The sequence below is a fragment of the Quercus lobata genome, chromosome 5 (assembly GCF_001633185.2).
Source record: "Quercus lobata isolate SW786 chromosome 5, ValleyOak3.0 Primary Assembly, whole genome shotgun sequence".
Classification (NCBI taxonomy): Eukaryota; Viridiplantae; Streptophyta; class Magnoliopsida; order Fagales; family Fagaceae; genus Quercus; species Quercus lobata.
In genome coordinates this window covers 36,274,262-36,289,712 of record NC_044908.1, presented here as the reverse complement: position 1 = coordinate 36,289,712, position 15,451 = coordinate 36,274,262, and the positions used below count along the sequence as shown (strand labels likewise).

General features: G+C 37.7%; 1 protein-coding gene across 5 annotated transcripts in view; it reads left to right on the top strand.

Annotated features, from left to right (window-relative positions):
- Positions 1–471: 471 nt before the first annotated feature.
- LOC115991504 (probable protein phosphatase 2C 60) overlaps positions 472–15,451 on the top strand; it is a 31,382-nt gene continuing 16,402 nt past the window's right edge. Inside the window, exons 1-5 of one of the 5 annotated variants that reach the window (XM_031115249.1) lie at positions 472–601; positions 1,095–1,217; positions 12,152–12,215; positions 13,534–13,642; positions 14,177–14,330. In XM_031115249.1, the coding sequence (XP_030971109.1) occupies positions 1,101–1,217; positions 12,152–12,215; positions 13,534–13,642; positions 14,177–14,330 (444 nt within the window). In that variant the 5' untranslated portion in view covers positions 472–601; positions 1,095–1,100. Of the gene's footprint in view, positions 611–1,094; positions 1,218–12,151; positions 12,216–13,533; positions 13,643–14,176; positions 14,331–15,451 lie in introns of all 5 variants that reach the window. The other 4 variants (XM_031115245.1, XM_031115248.1, XM_031115247.1 and 1 more) reach the window with 4 other exon arrangements.

Genomic DNA, 15,451 nt, shown 5'->3' with positions numbered 1-15,451 from the left:
GGACACGTGCTCTGGTATAAGATCAGTTCTTTTACGAAGGACGCTATATTTATGGTTCCTAAACTTAGATTAGGTGGCGATTCCATTTACATTCTTTGCCATAGTCCATCCTAGGCTAAGGTGTACTTCCCAATCGCGAAGCTGACATCACGTTGCAGGCGCTTACACCCACACTAAATCCTTTTTTCCTTTATTAGTTTTAATGGAGTTTATTCGTCCAAACATTTTATATCTGATCTAAAAGCCAATGTGATGTAATGTGTCTCAAAAAAGGAAAAAAAAGGAAGGATTAGGGACACATCTGATCTAAAAGCCGATGAGAATAACTTCATACCACTTATTACTTTATTAGAAGCCCATGGAATGGTTCTACTTAAAAAGTTAGAGCACGTGCATAGCGCGTGACCATGCCGCTGGTATAATAACAGTCGAAAGCGAAACAAATAAATTAACAACCATTTTGTTTGGTTTTGGGTATAAAACAAAAGAAACGCAAGCAAAACCGAATGGTCGATCATTTTTATAGTCCTCTCCTCTAGTCTCTTTAGTCTCTACAGATACAAATAATATTTCTCTCTCTCTATCGGTCTCGCTAAGCCTGGTAAGCCAAGTGTGTATCTCGAAGACTCAAACCCTAACTTTTTTTCTTCTCATTTTTTTTTATCGGATCATTTTGCTTATTCATCATCCGCAATCCGCACTAGTTTTTTTGTTTTCTTTTCAATTGTTTATTGTTAGTTATACTGTCTGTTTGTTTGCCGAGAAAGCGTTGGAAAATTGAACACGAGTCATGACTTTTTCAGAATTTTTTAAACTCAATCATTTCACTCCACTCGCTGAGATTTGGATTCCTTTTCTTTTCTGTTGCTGATGTGAATTAGAATTACTCATGTCAATTTGTATATGTAGTATTCATATATATATATATATATATAATATCCATTTATGTATGTATGTATGCATACTTAGTGTTCATGTAATTCCTAGTGTCATAAAAATGGACTATTCCACAGGAAAATATTGCATATTGTAATCTATGTGCTCATGTATGTATGTATGTATGTTAATATTGATGGGAATTGGTATTGTCAAAGGTAGAAATGGGGATATATCTAAGTGCTCCAAAAACTGAGAAGGTATCAGAAGATGGTGAGAATGACCGACTTAGGTATGGGTTGTCGTCAATGCAAGGGTGGCGTGCTACCATGGAAGATGCTGTGAGTAGTAGTCTTTCTCTTCTTTTTATTTGTTTTTAATTTTTTGTAATCATTTTTTTGCCTTCTGCTTTGGTTTATAGCATTAGCTGATAGATATGTATGCTTGATCAGATTGGATGACTTAAGTAGGGAACTGAAATGAAATGTGTTCCTTCATGTACCAAAATTGCTTTAGGTTTTTATTGTGATTAAAAGCTTCCCTAAATCACTGAACAAAGTCTTTGTACAATAAAATCTAATTTCTAATCATTGTGTTTATGTTGAAAAAACTATCTATAATGTTAAATGTTTAGACATCCATATACAAACTTAGTACAATTAGCAGCATTATCCTAGGGGTACTTTCAAATTAAGATAGACATGGAGTTATTCTATTTTGGAGTCACTTACATAAATTTTCTTGTCATTCTATGTTGTGGTTCAAACCTCTCTTCCCAACTATCTACCTATCAAAAAATCATTATCATTTTAAGTGTATGCATCTCAACCTTTGCTCAAGAGGCCCAACTACCTCAAATTAGCTAGATATTTAGTTCTTTTCTTCTTTTTGATCTATCTATTATGGGTGGTTCTCGTAGTTTTTTTATTGAATCCAAATTTTTTCAATTAGTGGTAGAGGGGGGGACGATATTTTTCTTTAAGGATTTTTGAGCGGGGAAAATACTGCATGGAATCAGTTTTTATGGGGAAGAATGCGGCACAATGGCTGATGAAGAATATAGAACACGTTGTTGGGATTAGTCCCAAGCAATTTTTTTCTTTCAGGGAGGGTGATATAGCTTATACTCTCCAACGGAGCTCTAACTTGTTTGGCCAGTTCTTACTATTGACTGAATTCAAAGTTGGCGGGTCTAGAAGGTCTATTATTATTCCTGAGGGCTAGCAAAGAATGGGTGGAGGGTTTTTGGGTTAGAATTAAGGAAGATGCTGGAACTTGAACACTATGTGGATGGTGGCTCTGGTCACTCGAAATTTGTTGCTCACTCTCATAAAGATAACTTGGGGATTCAAACATCTAAAACTTTTGCTGAGATAGTGCCTGGCTATCAGGTGCAGGTCAGGGGTAGAAATCAGCCACATCTATTAAGCATCCACTATAAGGGGAAATCTCAATTAGGGGAGGATAGGGTGGTGAAGTAGAACCCAGAAGTTGAGTAGATGGTGTTGAGCGAAATTCCGGCGGGCAAACCACGTCCAATGGCTCTTGGAGGAGGAGATGTGGGTTCTCGGTGCGTTAATGTGGACTTTAAACTGGGAGAGATAAATCCGGGAGGATATAAAATGAGATTTCTGTTAAGATTCATTCCAAATTCAAATGAATCTGTTTATGGAAAAGAACGTGATTTAAGGAATTCTTGCTGGATAGGGAAGGGCTTGACAGTGGAGGTGAATGGGGAAGGAAAGAGGCGTGTTACATGGGATTGCAATAAAGGTGGATTAAAAAGCTTTAAGTAGGTTACACGGGGTGAGAAGCTTGTGGTGGGCTTAGGCTTTATTCGTGATACATGGGATCCAAAAAAGCTAGTGTGGGGCTTAGGCCCAAATTGTGGCACTTGTGTGGGCTCTCCAAATTTACCCATCCTAGAGTTTCTAGGCCGAATCAGGTTTGAAGTGGGTGAAATTTCTTCTTTGGTTGACCCAAGACCAGAAACACACAAAGCCCACGATTTGGTGATGGTGGCGAGCTCCAAAACATAGCATGATGATTCTGCTACTCAGAACGAGATGTTGGGTTGACCTACGAAGCCTAGGAGGGAGGTCAACAGCATAGTTTCCAGTGAGTTTCACACCGAGGAGTCACCGATGACATTGGGTAAGGCTGATCCAATGATAATCCATTCTTCGGTGACGGTGACGAGCTCTGATTGTGCTCATGAGAACTCTGTTCCTCTGAACGATGCGATGGGTTGACTCGAGAAGGCTTCGATGGAGGTCGAGTGTCCTTTTTCCGATGGCTTTTGCACCGATGAGCCTTCAATGGCACTGGGTAATGTAGAAACTGAGAGTGACAGGGCATCAATTGGTCTTTTTCAGAGTCTATCGAGAGCTGGGATTGTGGATTTGGGTGTCCAAGATGGGGATGAAGGTGGTTAGGCCGGTTGTGCAAGTGTTGCTTAGTGGATAGGCACTTCCCATCAGGTTATCTAGTTAGTGGTGACATCTACATCGGCAAACCGTGGTTTTCTTAAGGTGAGTGTATCAATGGAGGGAGAAGTGGTTAGTGTAGACTTGTGTTTGGGTGATGTGTATAGTTTCTCCCCTTTGAAGACTATTACTCCCCTGGGGTTGGTTTTTTAGGCTAAGCTGAACAATGGTATTGAGGTTTTGGGGCTTGAAAATACATTGGATATTTCTAATTGGGTGAAACATAAAATTCCTGGTTTTAGTAAACTGGTGGGGCTTCCTTTGGGTCGGCATGAGAAGATGTGTATTATGCTTTTACAAAGGCTTGAGAAGGTGATTGAGGCGGCCAATTTGTTGCACAGAAAGGATATAGCTCATCGAAAAGCTGTCTCAAAGGATAAAGGGAAGAGGGAGTTGGGGAATTTGATACCTTCGATTAATTATGATGGTAGGTAGTTTTCTTTGGCTGCTATACAGAGATTGTAGTAGGGAGTTAACAGTTTTTATGAAGTTAAAGATGGTTTCATGGAATGTTCAAGGATTGAATGATTCACGGAAACGTTTGGTAGTTAAGAATTTACTACGAGAGTGGAATTGTGATGTAGTCTGCCTTCAAGAAACTAAGCTTGTTGGCATGGATAGACAGATTGTTTGTAGCCTGTGGAGTTGTTCTTATGTGGATTGGGTGGCTTTGTATGTGGATCAGACGGCTGGTGGGGTTTTGATGATGTGGGATAGGTGGGGTTTTGATGATGTGGGACAGGTGGGTTTTAGAAAAGTTGGAGGTTATGGTGGGTTTCTTTTCTGTGTCGGTTCGGTGGCAGGGTGTGGGAGATGGTTTTATTTGGGCATGTTCTGGGGTTTATGACCCAAATGATAATAATTTGAGGAGGTAAATGTGGGATGAGCTGATTGTAATTCAACAATATTGTGATGTTCCATGGTGTTACACAGGGGATTTCAATATCGTTCATTTCCCAAGTGAACGGTTGGGTGGATCGCGCCTTACTCTGGCTATGGAGAATTTTTCTAAGTTTATGGAGGAGCTTAATTTGATAGATTTACCTTTGGAGGGAGGGAGTTATACTTGGTCTAGTGGTTTAGATTAGCCTTTGATATCTAGGATAGATAGAGCTCTGGTTTCTCATGATTGGGAAGGCCATTACCCAGATGTGATCTAGCGGGTTTTATCTCGCCCCGTTTCTGACCACTTTCCTATTCTAGTGGAGGCAATGGGGATAATGAGGGGACAGAGTCCTTTTCGGTTTGAGAATATGTGGTTAAAGACAAATGGGTTTACAGATAGGGTTTATTCTTGGTGGGATCGATATTCTCTCAGGTACTCCTAGTTATGTGCTTGCCAAGAAGCTGAAGGCTCTAAAAGGAGACATTATTCAGTGGAACCGTAGTGATTTTGGAAATGTAGGTTGTCAAAAGAAAGAATTATTGAAGGCCTTGAAATTATTAGATGTTAAGGAAGGGGAGTTTGGCCTCTTTGAAGGGGAGATAAGTGAGAGGGTCACGGTGAGATCTGAATTAGAGAACCTTCTTTCTTTGGAAGAAATTTCATGGAGAGAGAAATTGAAGATGCTTTGCATTAAGGAAGGAGACAACAATACTAAATTTTTCTACAAGGTGGCTAATTCTTGGAGAAGGTATAATCATCTCAGTATGTTGGAGGTGGATAGGGTTATTTATGAGGAAGAATCAGAGGTGGTGGACCAAGTAGTACAGTTTTATAAAAATTTATATAAGGAGACAGAGAAGTGGAGGCCTTTTGCAAAAGGTTTGGAGTTTGATAAGATTGAGGGGTTGGAGAGGGACTGGCTTGAATGGAGGTTTGAAAAGGAGGAGATTCTTTGAGTTGTCAAAGAATTAGAAGGAGATAAGGCTCCAAGTCCTAATGGTTTCTCTATGTTCTTTTACAATCATTGTTGGAGTGTTATGGAAAGAGATGTTTTGGTTGTGTTTGAAGAGTTTTATCAACATAGTAAGTTTGAAAAATCTCTTAATACAACTTTCATAGCCTTAATCCCTAAGAAGAAGGGGATTAGTAATAAAAATATATTAAAAAGAAGGGGGGTGTCGCTTGAGTATACAAGAAGTATACATCAAGGACAAAAACAAATTAAGTTCATAAAGTACAAAGGTCCATGAAACCACGGACTAAAGAAAAAGAATGAAAGCCTAACACTGTAACCCAATCTAGAAGATTTTTAAGGAAGAAGAGTTTAAGATCTGAGATTGATCTCTCTAAATCCTTAAAATGCTGGTTATTCCTCTCCTGCCAAATGCACCACATCAAACAATGGGGCACAACCATCCAAATAGCGAAATTCCCATGCCTCCCAAACTTTCCTTGCCAACCAACCAACAGCTCCACCACTGTTTTTGACATAACCTAGTGAATGCCAAACAAAGTAAACACCATAAACCACAAATCAAAAGCAATAGGGCAATGGATAAGGAGGTGGTCTCCTGATTCCCCATTTCTTTTACACATACAACACCAATCCAGAATCAAAATCTTCCGTTTTCTAAGATTATCAATAGTTAAAATATTCCCCAAAATTGCAATCCAAGCAAAAAAAGCAACTCAAGAAGGGACCTTAGACTTCCAAACAATCTTCCAAGGGAAAGACTGATCGAAACTTTTTGTTAGCACCTGGTAATAAGAACGAATAGTAAATCCTCTTCCCATAGCAAGTTTCCAACACATCTCATCGTCCCCAACTCCTCTCAAAGAAGCTCTATAAATTCTAGACATTAAACTGTAAAAGGATTCCGATTCCCAATCTTCACTGTATCTTCTAAAATTTAGATCCCAGAAAAGAACACCATTTGGGAACTTCATCAAATCAGCCACATAAGCCTCCTTATTTTGACTTAAAGAGAAAAGTCTCAGATAGAGCACACATAAAGAAGTGTTCCCACACCAAATGTCTTGCCAAAATCTAAGAGTAAACCCGGTCCCAACCTCAAATTGGATGTGACGAACAAAAGATGGCCAACCACGACTAATAGACTTCCACAAACTCACTCCATGAGGGATAGTAATGGGAAGAGAGCACCAACCTCCCCCTTCACAACCATATTTTGCCCCTATCACTCTCCTTTACAAGGCCTGTAGCTCATTCCCAAATCTCCATAACCATTTTCCAAACAAAGCTTTATTAAAACTTCTCAAACTTCTAATAGCTAAACCTCCAGAATGAAGAGGAGCGCAAATCATAACCCATATCACTAGGTGAGTTTTTTTAACATCCCCTATGGCACTCCAGAGAAAATTTCGTTGAAGTTGCTCATTACGGTTTGCAACCTCCATCGGGATAGGAAAAAGAGAGAGAAAATAAGTTGGAAGATTGGACAAAGTACCCTTAATAAGATTAACTTTACCTCCTTTTGAGAGATACAATTGTTTCCAATCTGCTAACCTCCTTTTCATCTTCTCAATAATTGGATTTCAAATAGAACTATCTTTGACATTAGCACTCAACGAAAGGCCTAAATATTTCATCGGGAAGGAGCTTTGCTTGCACCCTAGCACATCCACCCTAACTGCTATATTTGGAACCACATCCACAGGGACCAATTCAGACTTACCCATATTAATTTTCACTCTAGAAACTACTTCAAACCAAAGCAGCACTAGATGGAGAAACAAAATCTGACCAAGATCAGCATCACATAAGACCAAGGTATCATTAGCAAAGAGAAGATGGGTCACCTGCAAAGAATTACCTGTGAGACCCACTCCAATACTAGACATGAGCCCATTCCTCACTGCCTTATCCAACATTTTTCTAAAAGCATTCATAACAATGACAAACAATAAAGGGGATAATGTTGTCTTATACCTCTAGAGCTTCCAAAGAAACCACACAGAGTTCCATTAATGAGAATGGAGAATTTAATAGTAGAGATGCAAAAGAAAACCCATCTTCTCCATTTTTCATGAAAACCACAATGATCCAACATATAAATGAGGAAGCCCCAATTCACATGATCATATGCCTTCTCTACATCCAGCTTACAAAACACCCCAGGAAATGATTTCAGCCTACTATCCAAGCATTCATTGGCAATAAGAATAGAATCTAAAATCCGTCTTTCTTTGACAAAAGCATTTTGAGATTCATAAACAATATCCCTAAGCACCATTTTCAACTTGTTAGCTAAAACTTTAGCAATAATTTTGTAACCCCCCCCCCCCCCCCAAAAAAAAAAAAAAAAAAACTAATAGGCTAAAAATCCCTTACCTCCATTGCATCTAATTTTTTAGGAATTAAGGAGATGAAAGTAGCAGTCAAACTTTTCTCAAATTGAGCATTATCAAAAAAATACTAAAAAGCCTCCAAAAGATTAGTTTTGATAATGGCCCAACAAGTCTGAAAAAATGCCATAGGGAATCCATCCGGTCCAAGAGCTTTATCACCATCAAAATCTATAACCACTCCAAAAATCTCAGCTTCCTCAAAAGGTCTTTCCAACCAGCCAGCCTTATCCTCAGAAATCCTAGAAAAATTTAGCACATCCGGATGAGGACAAATGTGCTTATCTTCCGAGTAAAGACTTTTATAGATCCGAACAATACCCTCTTCAATAACTTCCTGATTTGATGTCAACACTCCATCAATATTTAAATTGCCAATATTGTTACTCCCATTAGAATTAGCCATTTGGTGAAGGAATTTCATATTGCTGTCCCCCTCCCTTAACCATAGTACCCTCGATTTTTATCTCTAGCTAATCTCCTCCAACAAAGCAATCCTCTCAATCTCCAAGTGAATTCTCTCTTTATCACGCTTCTCATCAATACAAAGAGACACCCTCTCCTGTTTAGAATCCAAGGCATTCAAATCATTCCATGGTTTAATTCTCTTAATGGTTACATTTCCAAACTCGGTTTCATTCTACCTTTTTAAGTCTCCCTTTAAAGCTTTCAATTTCATGGCTAACCTATAACTTGGAGTTCCGTAAAAATGATAAGAGTCCCACCAATTTTTCACCTTCTCCACAAAATCATCCACTTGAAGCCACATGTTCTCAAACGAAAAGGTCTACGTCCCTTACGAATATCCCTGCCCTCCAAAGAAATGGAGGAGTGGTCTAATAGAACTCTAACCAACCTTTTTTGATGAATGTTTGGATAATGTTCCTCCCATTTTGAAGAAAAGAGGAAGCGATCTATCCTGGAGCCATACAGAGAGTTTGACCAAGTGTAACTACCACCCTCCAAAGGGATTTCCATTAACCTATTAATAGAGATGAAATTAGAAAAATTATACATACCCTGAGTGAAGTTCTCTGCCCCCAAACGTTCGGAAGAAAAACGAATTGCACTAAAATCGCCACCCACACACCATGGCAAATTCCACCAATTATGAAGACTTGCCAACTCCTCCTATATCAGCCTCTTCTTCCTATCCACATTAGGACCATACACACTAGTGAATGCCCATTCAAAACTGTCTCCCACATTCCTAAATCTACAAGACACTGAAAAATCACTCACAACTTCTTCCAACTTCTCCACCACCCTCCTATCCCACATTACCAAAATCCCACCTGATGCACCTATTGAACTCAAGTATACCCAATCAACATGTTGACAACCCCAAAGACTTAATAAATCCCCTAGTGATAAGCTCCATCTTAGTCTCTTGCAAGCAAATGACATCAGCTCTGCAAATTCTAATAAGGTTTCTAATTTGGAGTCTTTTATCCTTCTCATTTAGCCCCCGCACATTCTAAGAGATTATCTTCAAATTCATTGGGACAATCACAGCCCTTTCCCTATTGGAACCTCTTGCTTTACTAGATGTGTAATCATAATTAATAGAGCTCACCAAGCTCTTCAACTCCCTTAAACCCTTACCTCCATCCTTTTTTTTCCCCCAAAAGCATTCTCTGAAGCCTTTTGTCTAATTTTCTCCTCAATAGCCAAGAGGAAATTAGATGCAAGTTCTTCCAAACCTTCAACCGAAGTCTCCAAAAACGATCCAAAATCTTGAAACTTGCTCTGAAACCATGGTGACATACTAGATCGATTTCTAGACTGACCATCTTCCAAAAAGGCAGATAGGTTATCGACTTCTTGGGTCTCTACTTTGACATAGCTAATGGAGTCACATTAAAGGGCTTTGAAATATCTGAACCTAGTTGATCAAATTCAACCATCTCGGACTAACTCTCAGAATCTACATCCTCCACCACCACCCTATCCCACTCGGATTGTACCTCTAAAGGCCTCAAAGAATTTCCTGAATAATCCATGGCATTAAGCTTGTCCAAAATAGAGCCCTTAAAAAAGCCTGAAGGCTATCTCTTGATCTCCATCGGCACCACCACTCTCTTCCCATCACCGAGTTCTAAAACCCACTTGTCCGAGAAGCCCCTCGATTTATTCAAGACCATAGCATTATCAAATAAAATTTGCTTGATCTGTTGCTGTACCAGCGCACTATCGACATCGGAATTAGACTCTGAAACCACCATCTCGTAGTTACACACCTCATTGACCAGAACTGGTTCTAAAAGAGGGGTGGGAGCTGGATTCAAAACTTGCGGTTCCAGAAAATCAAAACTAACCTTTAGGTTTTGGATTGCAGACTCAAATTTGCCAATATTGGAGCATGCAACATCATCGGCAACGGAGGAAATCACCACCATGTTCACTGGCACCACCTCGGTGGGGATATGAGACTTGGGGTGAGCCTGGGAAAGAGATGAGACACTCAGCACATTTGGGAGCACTACTGAAGGACTTCTCACGTGATTGTGTTGTAAAGAAGTGGCTGGCTGCTGGGCTTTGGGCTTCTGAATAGACCCATTATGGCCCATGAAGCTGCCACGAGGTTTTCAAGCAGGTTTTAATATGGGCCTGTTCTCTCTACCAGGAGCGCTGGCTCTTTAGTAGGAGCTGGCTGGCCACTGGGCTTTAAGCTCACTTCCTTGACCTTTGAAAAAATAACACCCCACTTCCCCTCAGACCCACGTTCCACACAGAAACAAATATCCAAGGTCAACTTACCTTTAATACCGTTAGTAACGATTCCATTTATCACACCGATGTAACTTCTGCCCCAAACCCAACAGTTTCTTTTCCAGGAAGATCATTGCTGAAATCACATTGATTTCCAATAGAATTTGGGATTTTCAAATTTTGAAATTCCGAAATTTTCTCCTTCCCTTTATTCACAAAACCATAGTTTCTCTACCGCCCCTCTGGCACCACCATAGTAGGATGCTTGTGTTCACCGTTTCTGATTCAAACAATTCCATAGTTTTTCTGCTGCCCCTCCTGTACCACCACAACAGGATGCTTGGGTTCACCGTTTCTAATCCCGGAATGTCCTTGTCGGAGAAGAGAATCTTCTAATGTCTTCCTTAGGTGAAGACCAAATCTGCCCCATCCTCTTCTCAATTTTCCTTCCGGTATCACTATGGACCTTTACGTCGTCCGTGAATGAGTTCAGAAATAAGCAAAAAATTTCCACGAGCATTGGACCCCAACTGAATAATAAAATCTTATCTCCTTCCCTAAACGTTCTAGAAAACTGCACAGGTGATTGTTTAGACGCCAACTCTTCCACGTTAAACAACAGCCTCTTGGCACTCTCCTTCCCCAAAGTAACAAAGCGTGAAGAATCTCGACCTTTTTCAAGAATACGTAATAGATTAAAAGTACCACCTTCTTCGACAGAAAATTCAAAAGTTTTGGACTTGACAAAGAAAAATGTGGACCCTCGCAAAATAATATAATCAAAACAACAACAATTGGACAGAGAGCAAAAATCTGTGACTAATCCAAGGTAGTCAGGCCTCCTCCCCACTATTCTAACATACCATAAGCTTTAGTTTTTTGGAGATCTTTTTCTTGATTCATAAGCTAGTTTGTACCAGTCACATTGTAATCAATCATGACCAGTTCACATACTTATCTGATCCAATGAATAGATTGAACCCAGCAATAAAGAAAAAAATGAAAGGATTGAGCCCAAAAAGAGGGAGAGACTGGAACGAAACTGAACCTGAACTGATTCACTAGCATGGGGACTCACCTCTAGTGATTCTCTCCCTATGTTCATTAATTCTCTCCTTTGTAATTAGTATTTTCTTTGTTTTTTTTTTTTTTTTTCTTATTCTCTTTCTGTACTGATGTACTCTTTAATCTGCTTTATGTCCTTTTGCATGAGGTAGTTTTTATTTATTTATGAATATACATCTTTCTTACTTATACAAAAAAAAAGTGTATGCATCTCAACAGACAAACAACTTAGATGTAATTATTGAAGAAACTAATAAACAGAATTGGAATCAGAATTGTATTCCTACTTCTATGTGACTTGATGTGCCTATTTGTAATATATCCTCTGCCCCTGCTTGTAAGAAGGTGGATGGTGTTGGTACAGGTCTTAAGTTTAAATCGTATCAGGCCAGGAAAGAATAAAACAATAAAATAAGAGCTGTGTTTTGAATGACATTATATCATTTTGAACTGGCCTATTTAAAGCACATTGAGTTACTTTTGCCAAAGCATCATTATTTTATTCGGATTCTTTGGAACTTAGTAAACATACCAAAACAAACTGTATAATTGGCTGAAACAGAGAAAAAAAAAGGTTAATTTTGGAATTTCTATTCGATTTGAAATAACAAAAATTGGTTCCTGTTTGCTAACAACATGTCCAAATGTAATGGAAACAGGCAAGTATTTGACACAGATATTGGTTTCTCTTCAAAAGGTTTCCATGCCACATTGATTAGAGATGATATGGTATGCTAACTTTATTGTATTTTTGTTGTAGCATGCAGCTTATCCAGATTTGGACAGGTCCACCTCTTTCTTTGGTGTATATGATGGTCATGGAGGTTAGCATTGAGTTATAAATAATTTTTGTGTTTTTCCATATTTTCTTCCTAGCTCATTACAAACGTCTTCCAATTCAAGTTGGTTTTCAAATTGAAGTTTCTGTTCCTTTTTGGATGCTGTTGGCATCGTTTTAAAATTAAATCTCATTACTACTTGGTTTTAAAGATTTCATCACTTAGTTGATCCTTTTCACACTATTTCACATGACATGCACATCTCCACCTACGTTACATCAAAATAGTACATTACACATCAATGTGAATGTCATCTTAAGAGTGCAAAATTGTTCATTACAAGCGGTGGATGCATTTTTTTGGAGTTACTGTGGTGTTCTGCTCATCTCCAAGAAATCCACGTCAGAATTGGGTGGGTTTTATTACATTGTTTACCCTTATGTGCCTCCTCTTCTGCTGACATTACAATAAAATTCCATAGAAGTCATGAGAGATATCATGATATAAATCGTGGGACTTCTGATTTACCATGTAAGTAGATGGAAAAAAGTATATGCTACTACGGGCATTCTACTATTGGCATAATATAATATGTGTGGTATGGAGAGATGGTGTTGAAGGATTTATTTTCTGATATATATATTTAAAATAGCTGATGATAATGATGCTTCTATAGTCCCTTATATGTATAGGGAGAAGAGGGAGCAAAAATTCAAGTCATAGTTTTGTGAGAGATATACAAGATTGGAGTCAGGTGTCACTGGATTCCTTGTTTGAGTCGTTATGCCATAATAATCCTTGTTTGATAGTGGCATGCTTCTGTTTTTTGTAAAAAGCATTTTCTTAGTGCCTGAGGTCATGTTCAATTTTTAAGAGATGCACCAGTGTTTGCTGAGGAACATCTTTCCCTAGTATTTTTTCTTAATAACTTAGTGCTTCAAAGCCTTAATGCAGCCATGGAACACTAATTTGTTGGTACTTTAATATTTTGTCCATTAAAGATTTATTTTATTGGGTCAATGTGTGAAGTCCAACTAAAGCCAATGTCATATGGTTTTAAATGTTTAGTTATAGGTATTCTAGGGTTAAAAAAATTTTAATGTGGTTTTTATTTTACAAGTTGTGGTATTGTAACTCCTACGAATTAAGGTTATTTTGGTAATTTAGTATATTCTAGAATTATCTAGGAGATTCTGATTCTTAAGTATCTTAGTTATGACTTAAATTTCCTCTATTCTTCTTAAATATCTTTCTGTCTGTCTGTCACTCACTGTTTCTCTCTTGGTGGACAAAGTGGAGAGGGATGGTTGCAAACTAGTTCTGGTCTTGTGTTGTTCTCAATGTAGTCCATTTATTTTTTCAGGTAAAGTAGTTGCTAAGTTCTGTGCCAAGTATCTTCACCAACAAGTGCTTAAGCATGAAGCATATCTAGCTGGAGATTTAGGTACTTCTGTACAGAATTCTTTTCTCAGGTAAATTCATTTCTAAATTAAATTTCAATTGTTAATTATTGGCAGATGCCTCTATTGTAATTGTAGACCACAAGTAGTAGGGAAGGTTTCTTATACCTGTAAGATGTTAAGAACATCTCAGGAATCTAAATGCAGGCTGTCAATCTGCCAACAGCCTTTATTGCCAAATCTTTTCAATGACTTAAATGCCCATAAATATGATCATTAGTGATTGTTCTATGATATACTAACTTTATTGTTATATTTAGTGCGGTGGCATTTTTCTATATATATATATATTCTGTTAATCTATTTTTGAGATTAGAAAGTATTTAAGTATCATCCTTAATATTAGATAATTAGAAATAATAAAATTAAATAGGGGGAAGGAAAGTACATAGATTTCTGGCACCATGGTAATGTTCCATGCATTGATAATCTTCATGGTTAAGGGGGGGGGGGGGTGGTTGGGTTTAGTCCGGTGGGTTTCTCTGTCTAATATTTGTTCACTTTTATTTTTCTTTATTTTAACTTTCTTGCTTTGGATTGAATTAGAATGGATGAGATGATGCGTGGACAAAGAGGATGGAGAGAATTAGCGATATTGGGAGATAAAATGGACAAGTTTTCTGGTATGATAGAAGGGTTGATATGGTCTCCTAAGTGCAGTGAAGTTAATGATCATATTGATGATTGGCCTTCTGAGGAGGTAAATCTGTTTATGAATTGAAGTTACTATGTTTTTTTTTTTTTCCTAATTCATTTTATCCTTGTTGGAAACTTCTTTAATATTTATGTCTATCTTGTGAAATTTTGAAATATTGAACATGTATTCTTGCATAACAAGTCACATGTGACATGGTTTTTGCATTAAACAAACCGTATTTTGTCCATTTTGTTAACTTTTATGCAATTATATTTCTGATTTTGACAATAGGTAGATTTTTAGAAACTGAAGTTTTTGACTTAATATATTTTTCTGGTGCTTGTCCCAATATTTCCTTTGAAAAGTGCCTTAAGCTTTTTGATTTAGCCATATGGCTGAATTTTTTGTCAGTATGCACACATTTATGATAAATCCAAGGTTTAAAGTCAGTGCATGGGAGCTGTAACGGTCTATAAAGTGAATGTGAACTTGAAATCTGATTGAAGATTGCAGAATACTAGGTTGGAATTTGGAAGCTTAATTCAACAAGAAATATATGGAAGATTTTTACTGCTATTATCTAAAATATTTGTGTTGTGAAGTTTTTGGTTGAACAGTTGAAGTTCTAAATGATTTTCTCTTTCACCAACATTGAAAATAACACTGGTAGATTCTTTTATGCTTTGCTCTGTTTGTTTTGTGAAAAATGTATTTCACATTTTATATAAACAACAAACCACCAAAAATAAACTTCTCACTATAAATGTTTTTCCCTATGATAACTTCTCTCTCTATAGACTGACCATTCACCAACCCTAAATGACCTATTTCTACTCAAATCAGTTATTTTCCCACTTAAATTTTCAGGTGAATTTGAAGTTGGGGTCTATTTTCCCATTTGAGGTTCCCAAAGGCCGAAGATAGAAAAATATTTCCTCATTTGGGGTTGGTTTTCGTGAATGAAAGTTTTTGGTTATATGATTATTTGGAATTATTAAGAAACTTTAATGATTTTCCATTTGAACAAAAATAGAAAATGTTTTCGACTGCATTTTCAAGATCGCAACCAAGCACAAGAAAACAAGTCAGTTTTCTAGGAAATGAATCTTTTTCCAAAAAACATTGGAACGAATGGAGTGTCAGATTCACATTTCTATAATTGAAAATCCCCTTTTTTTATCTTT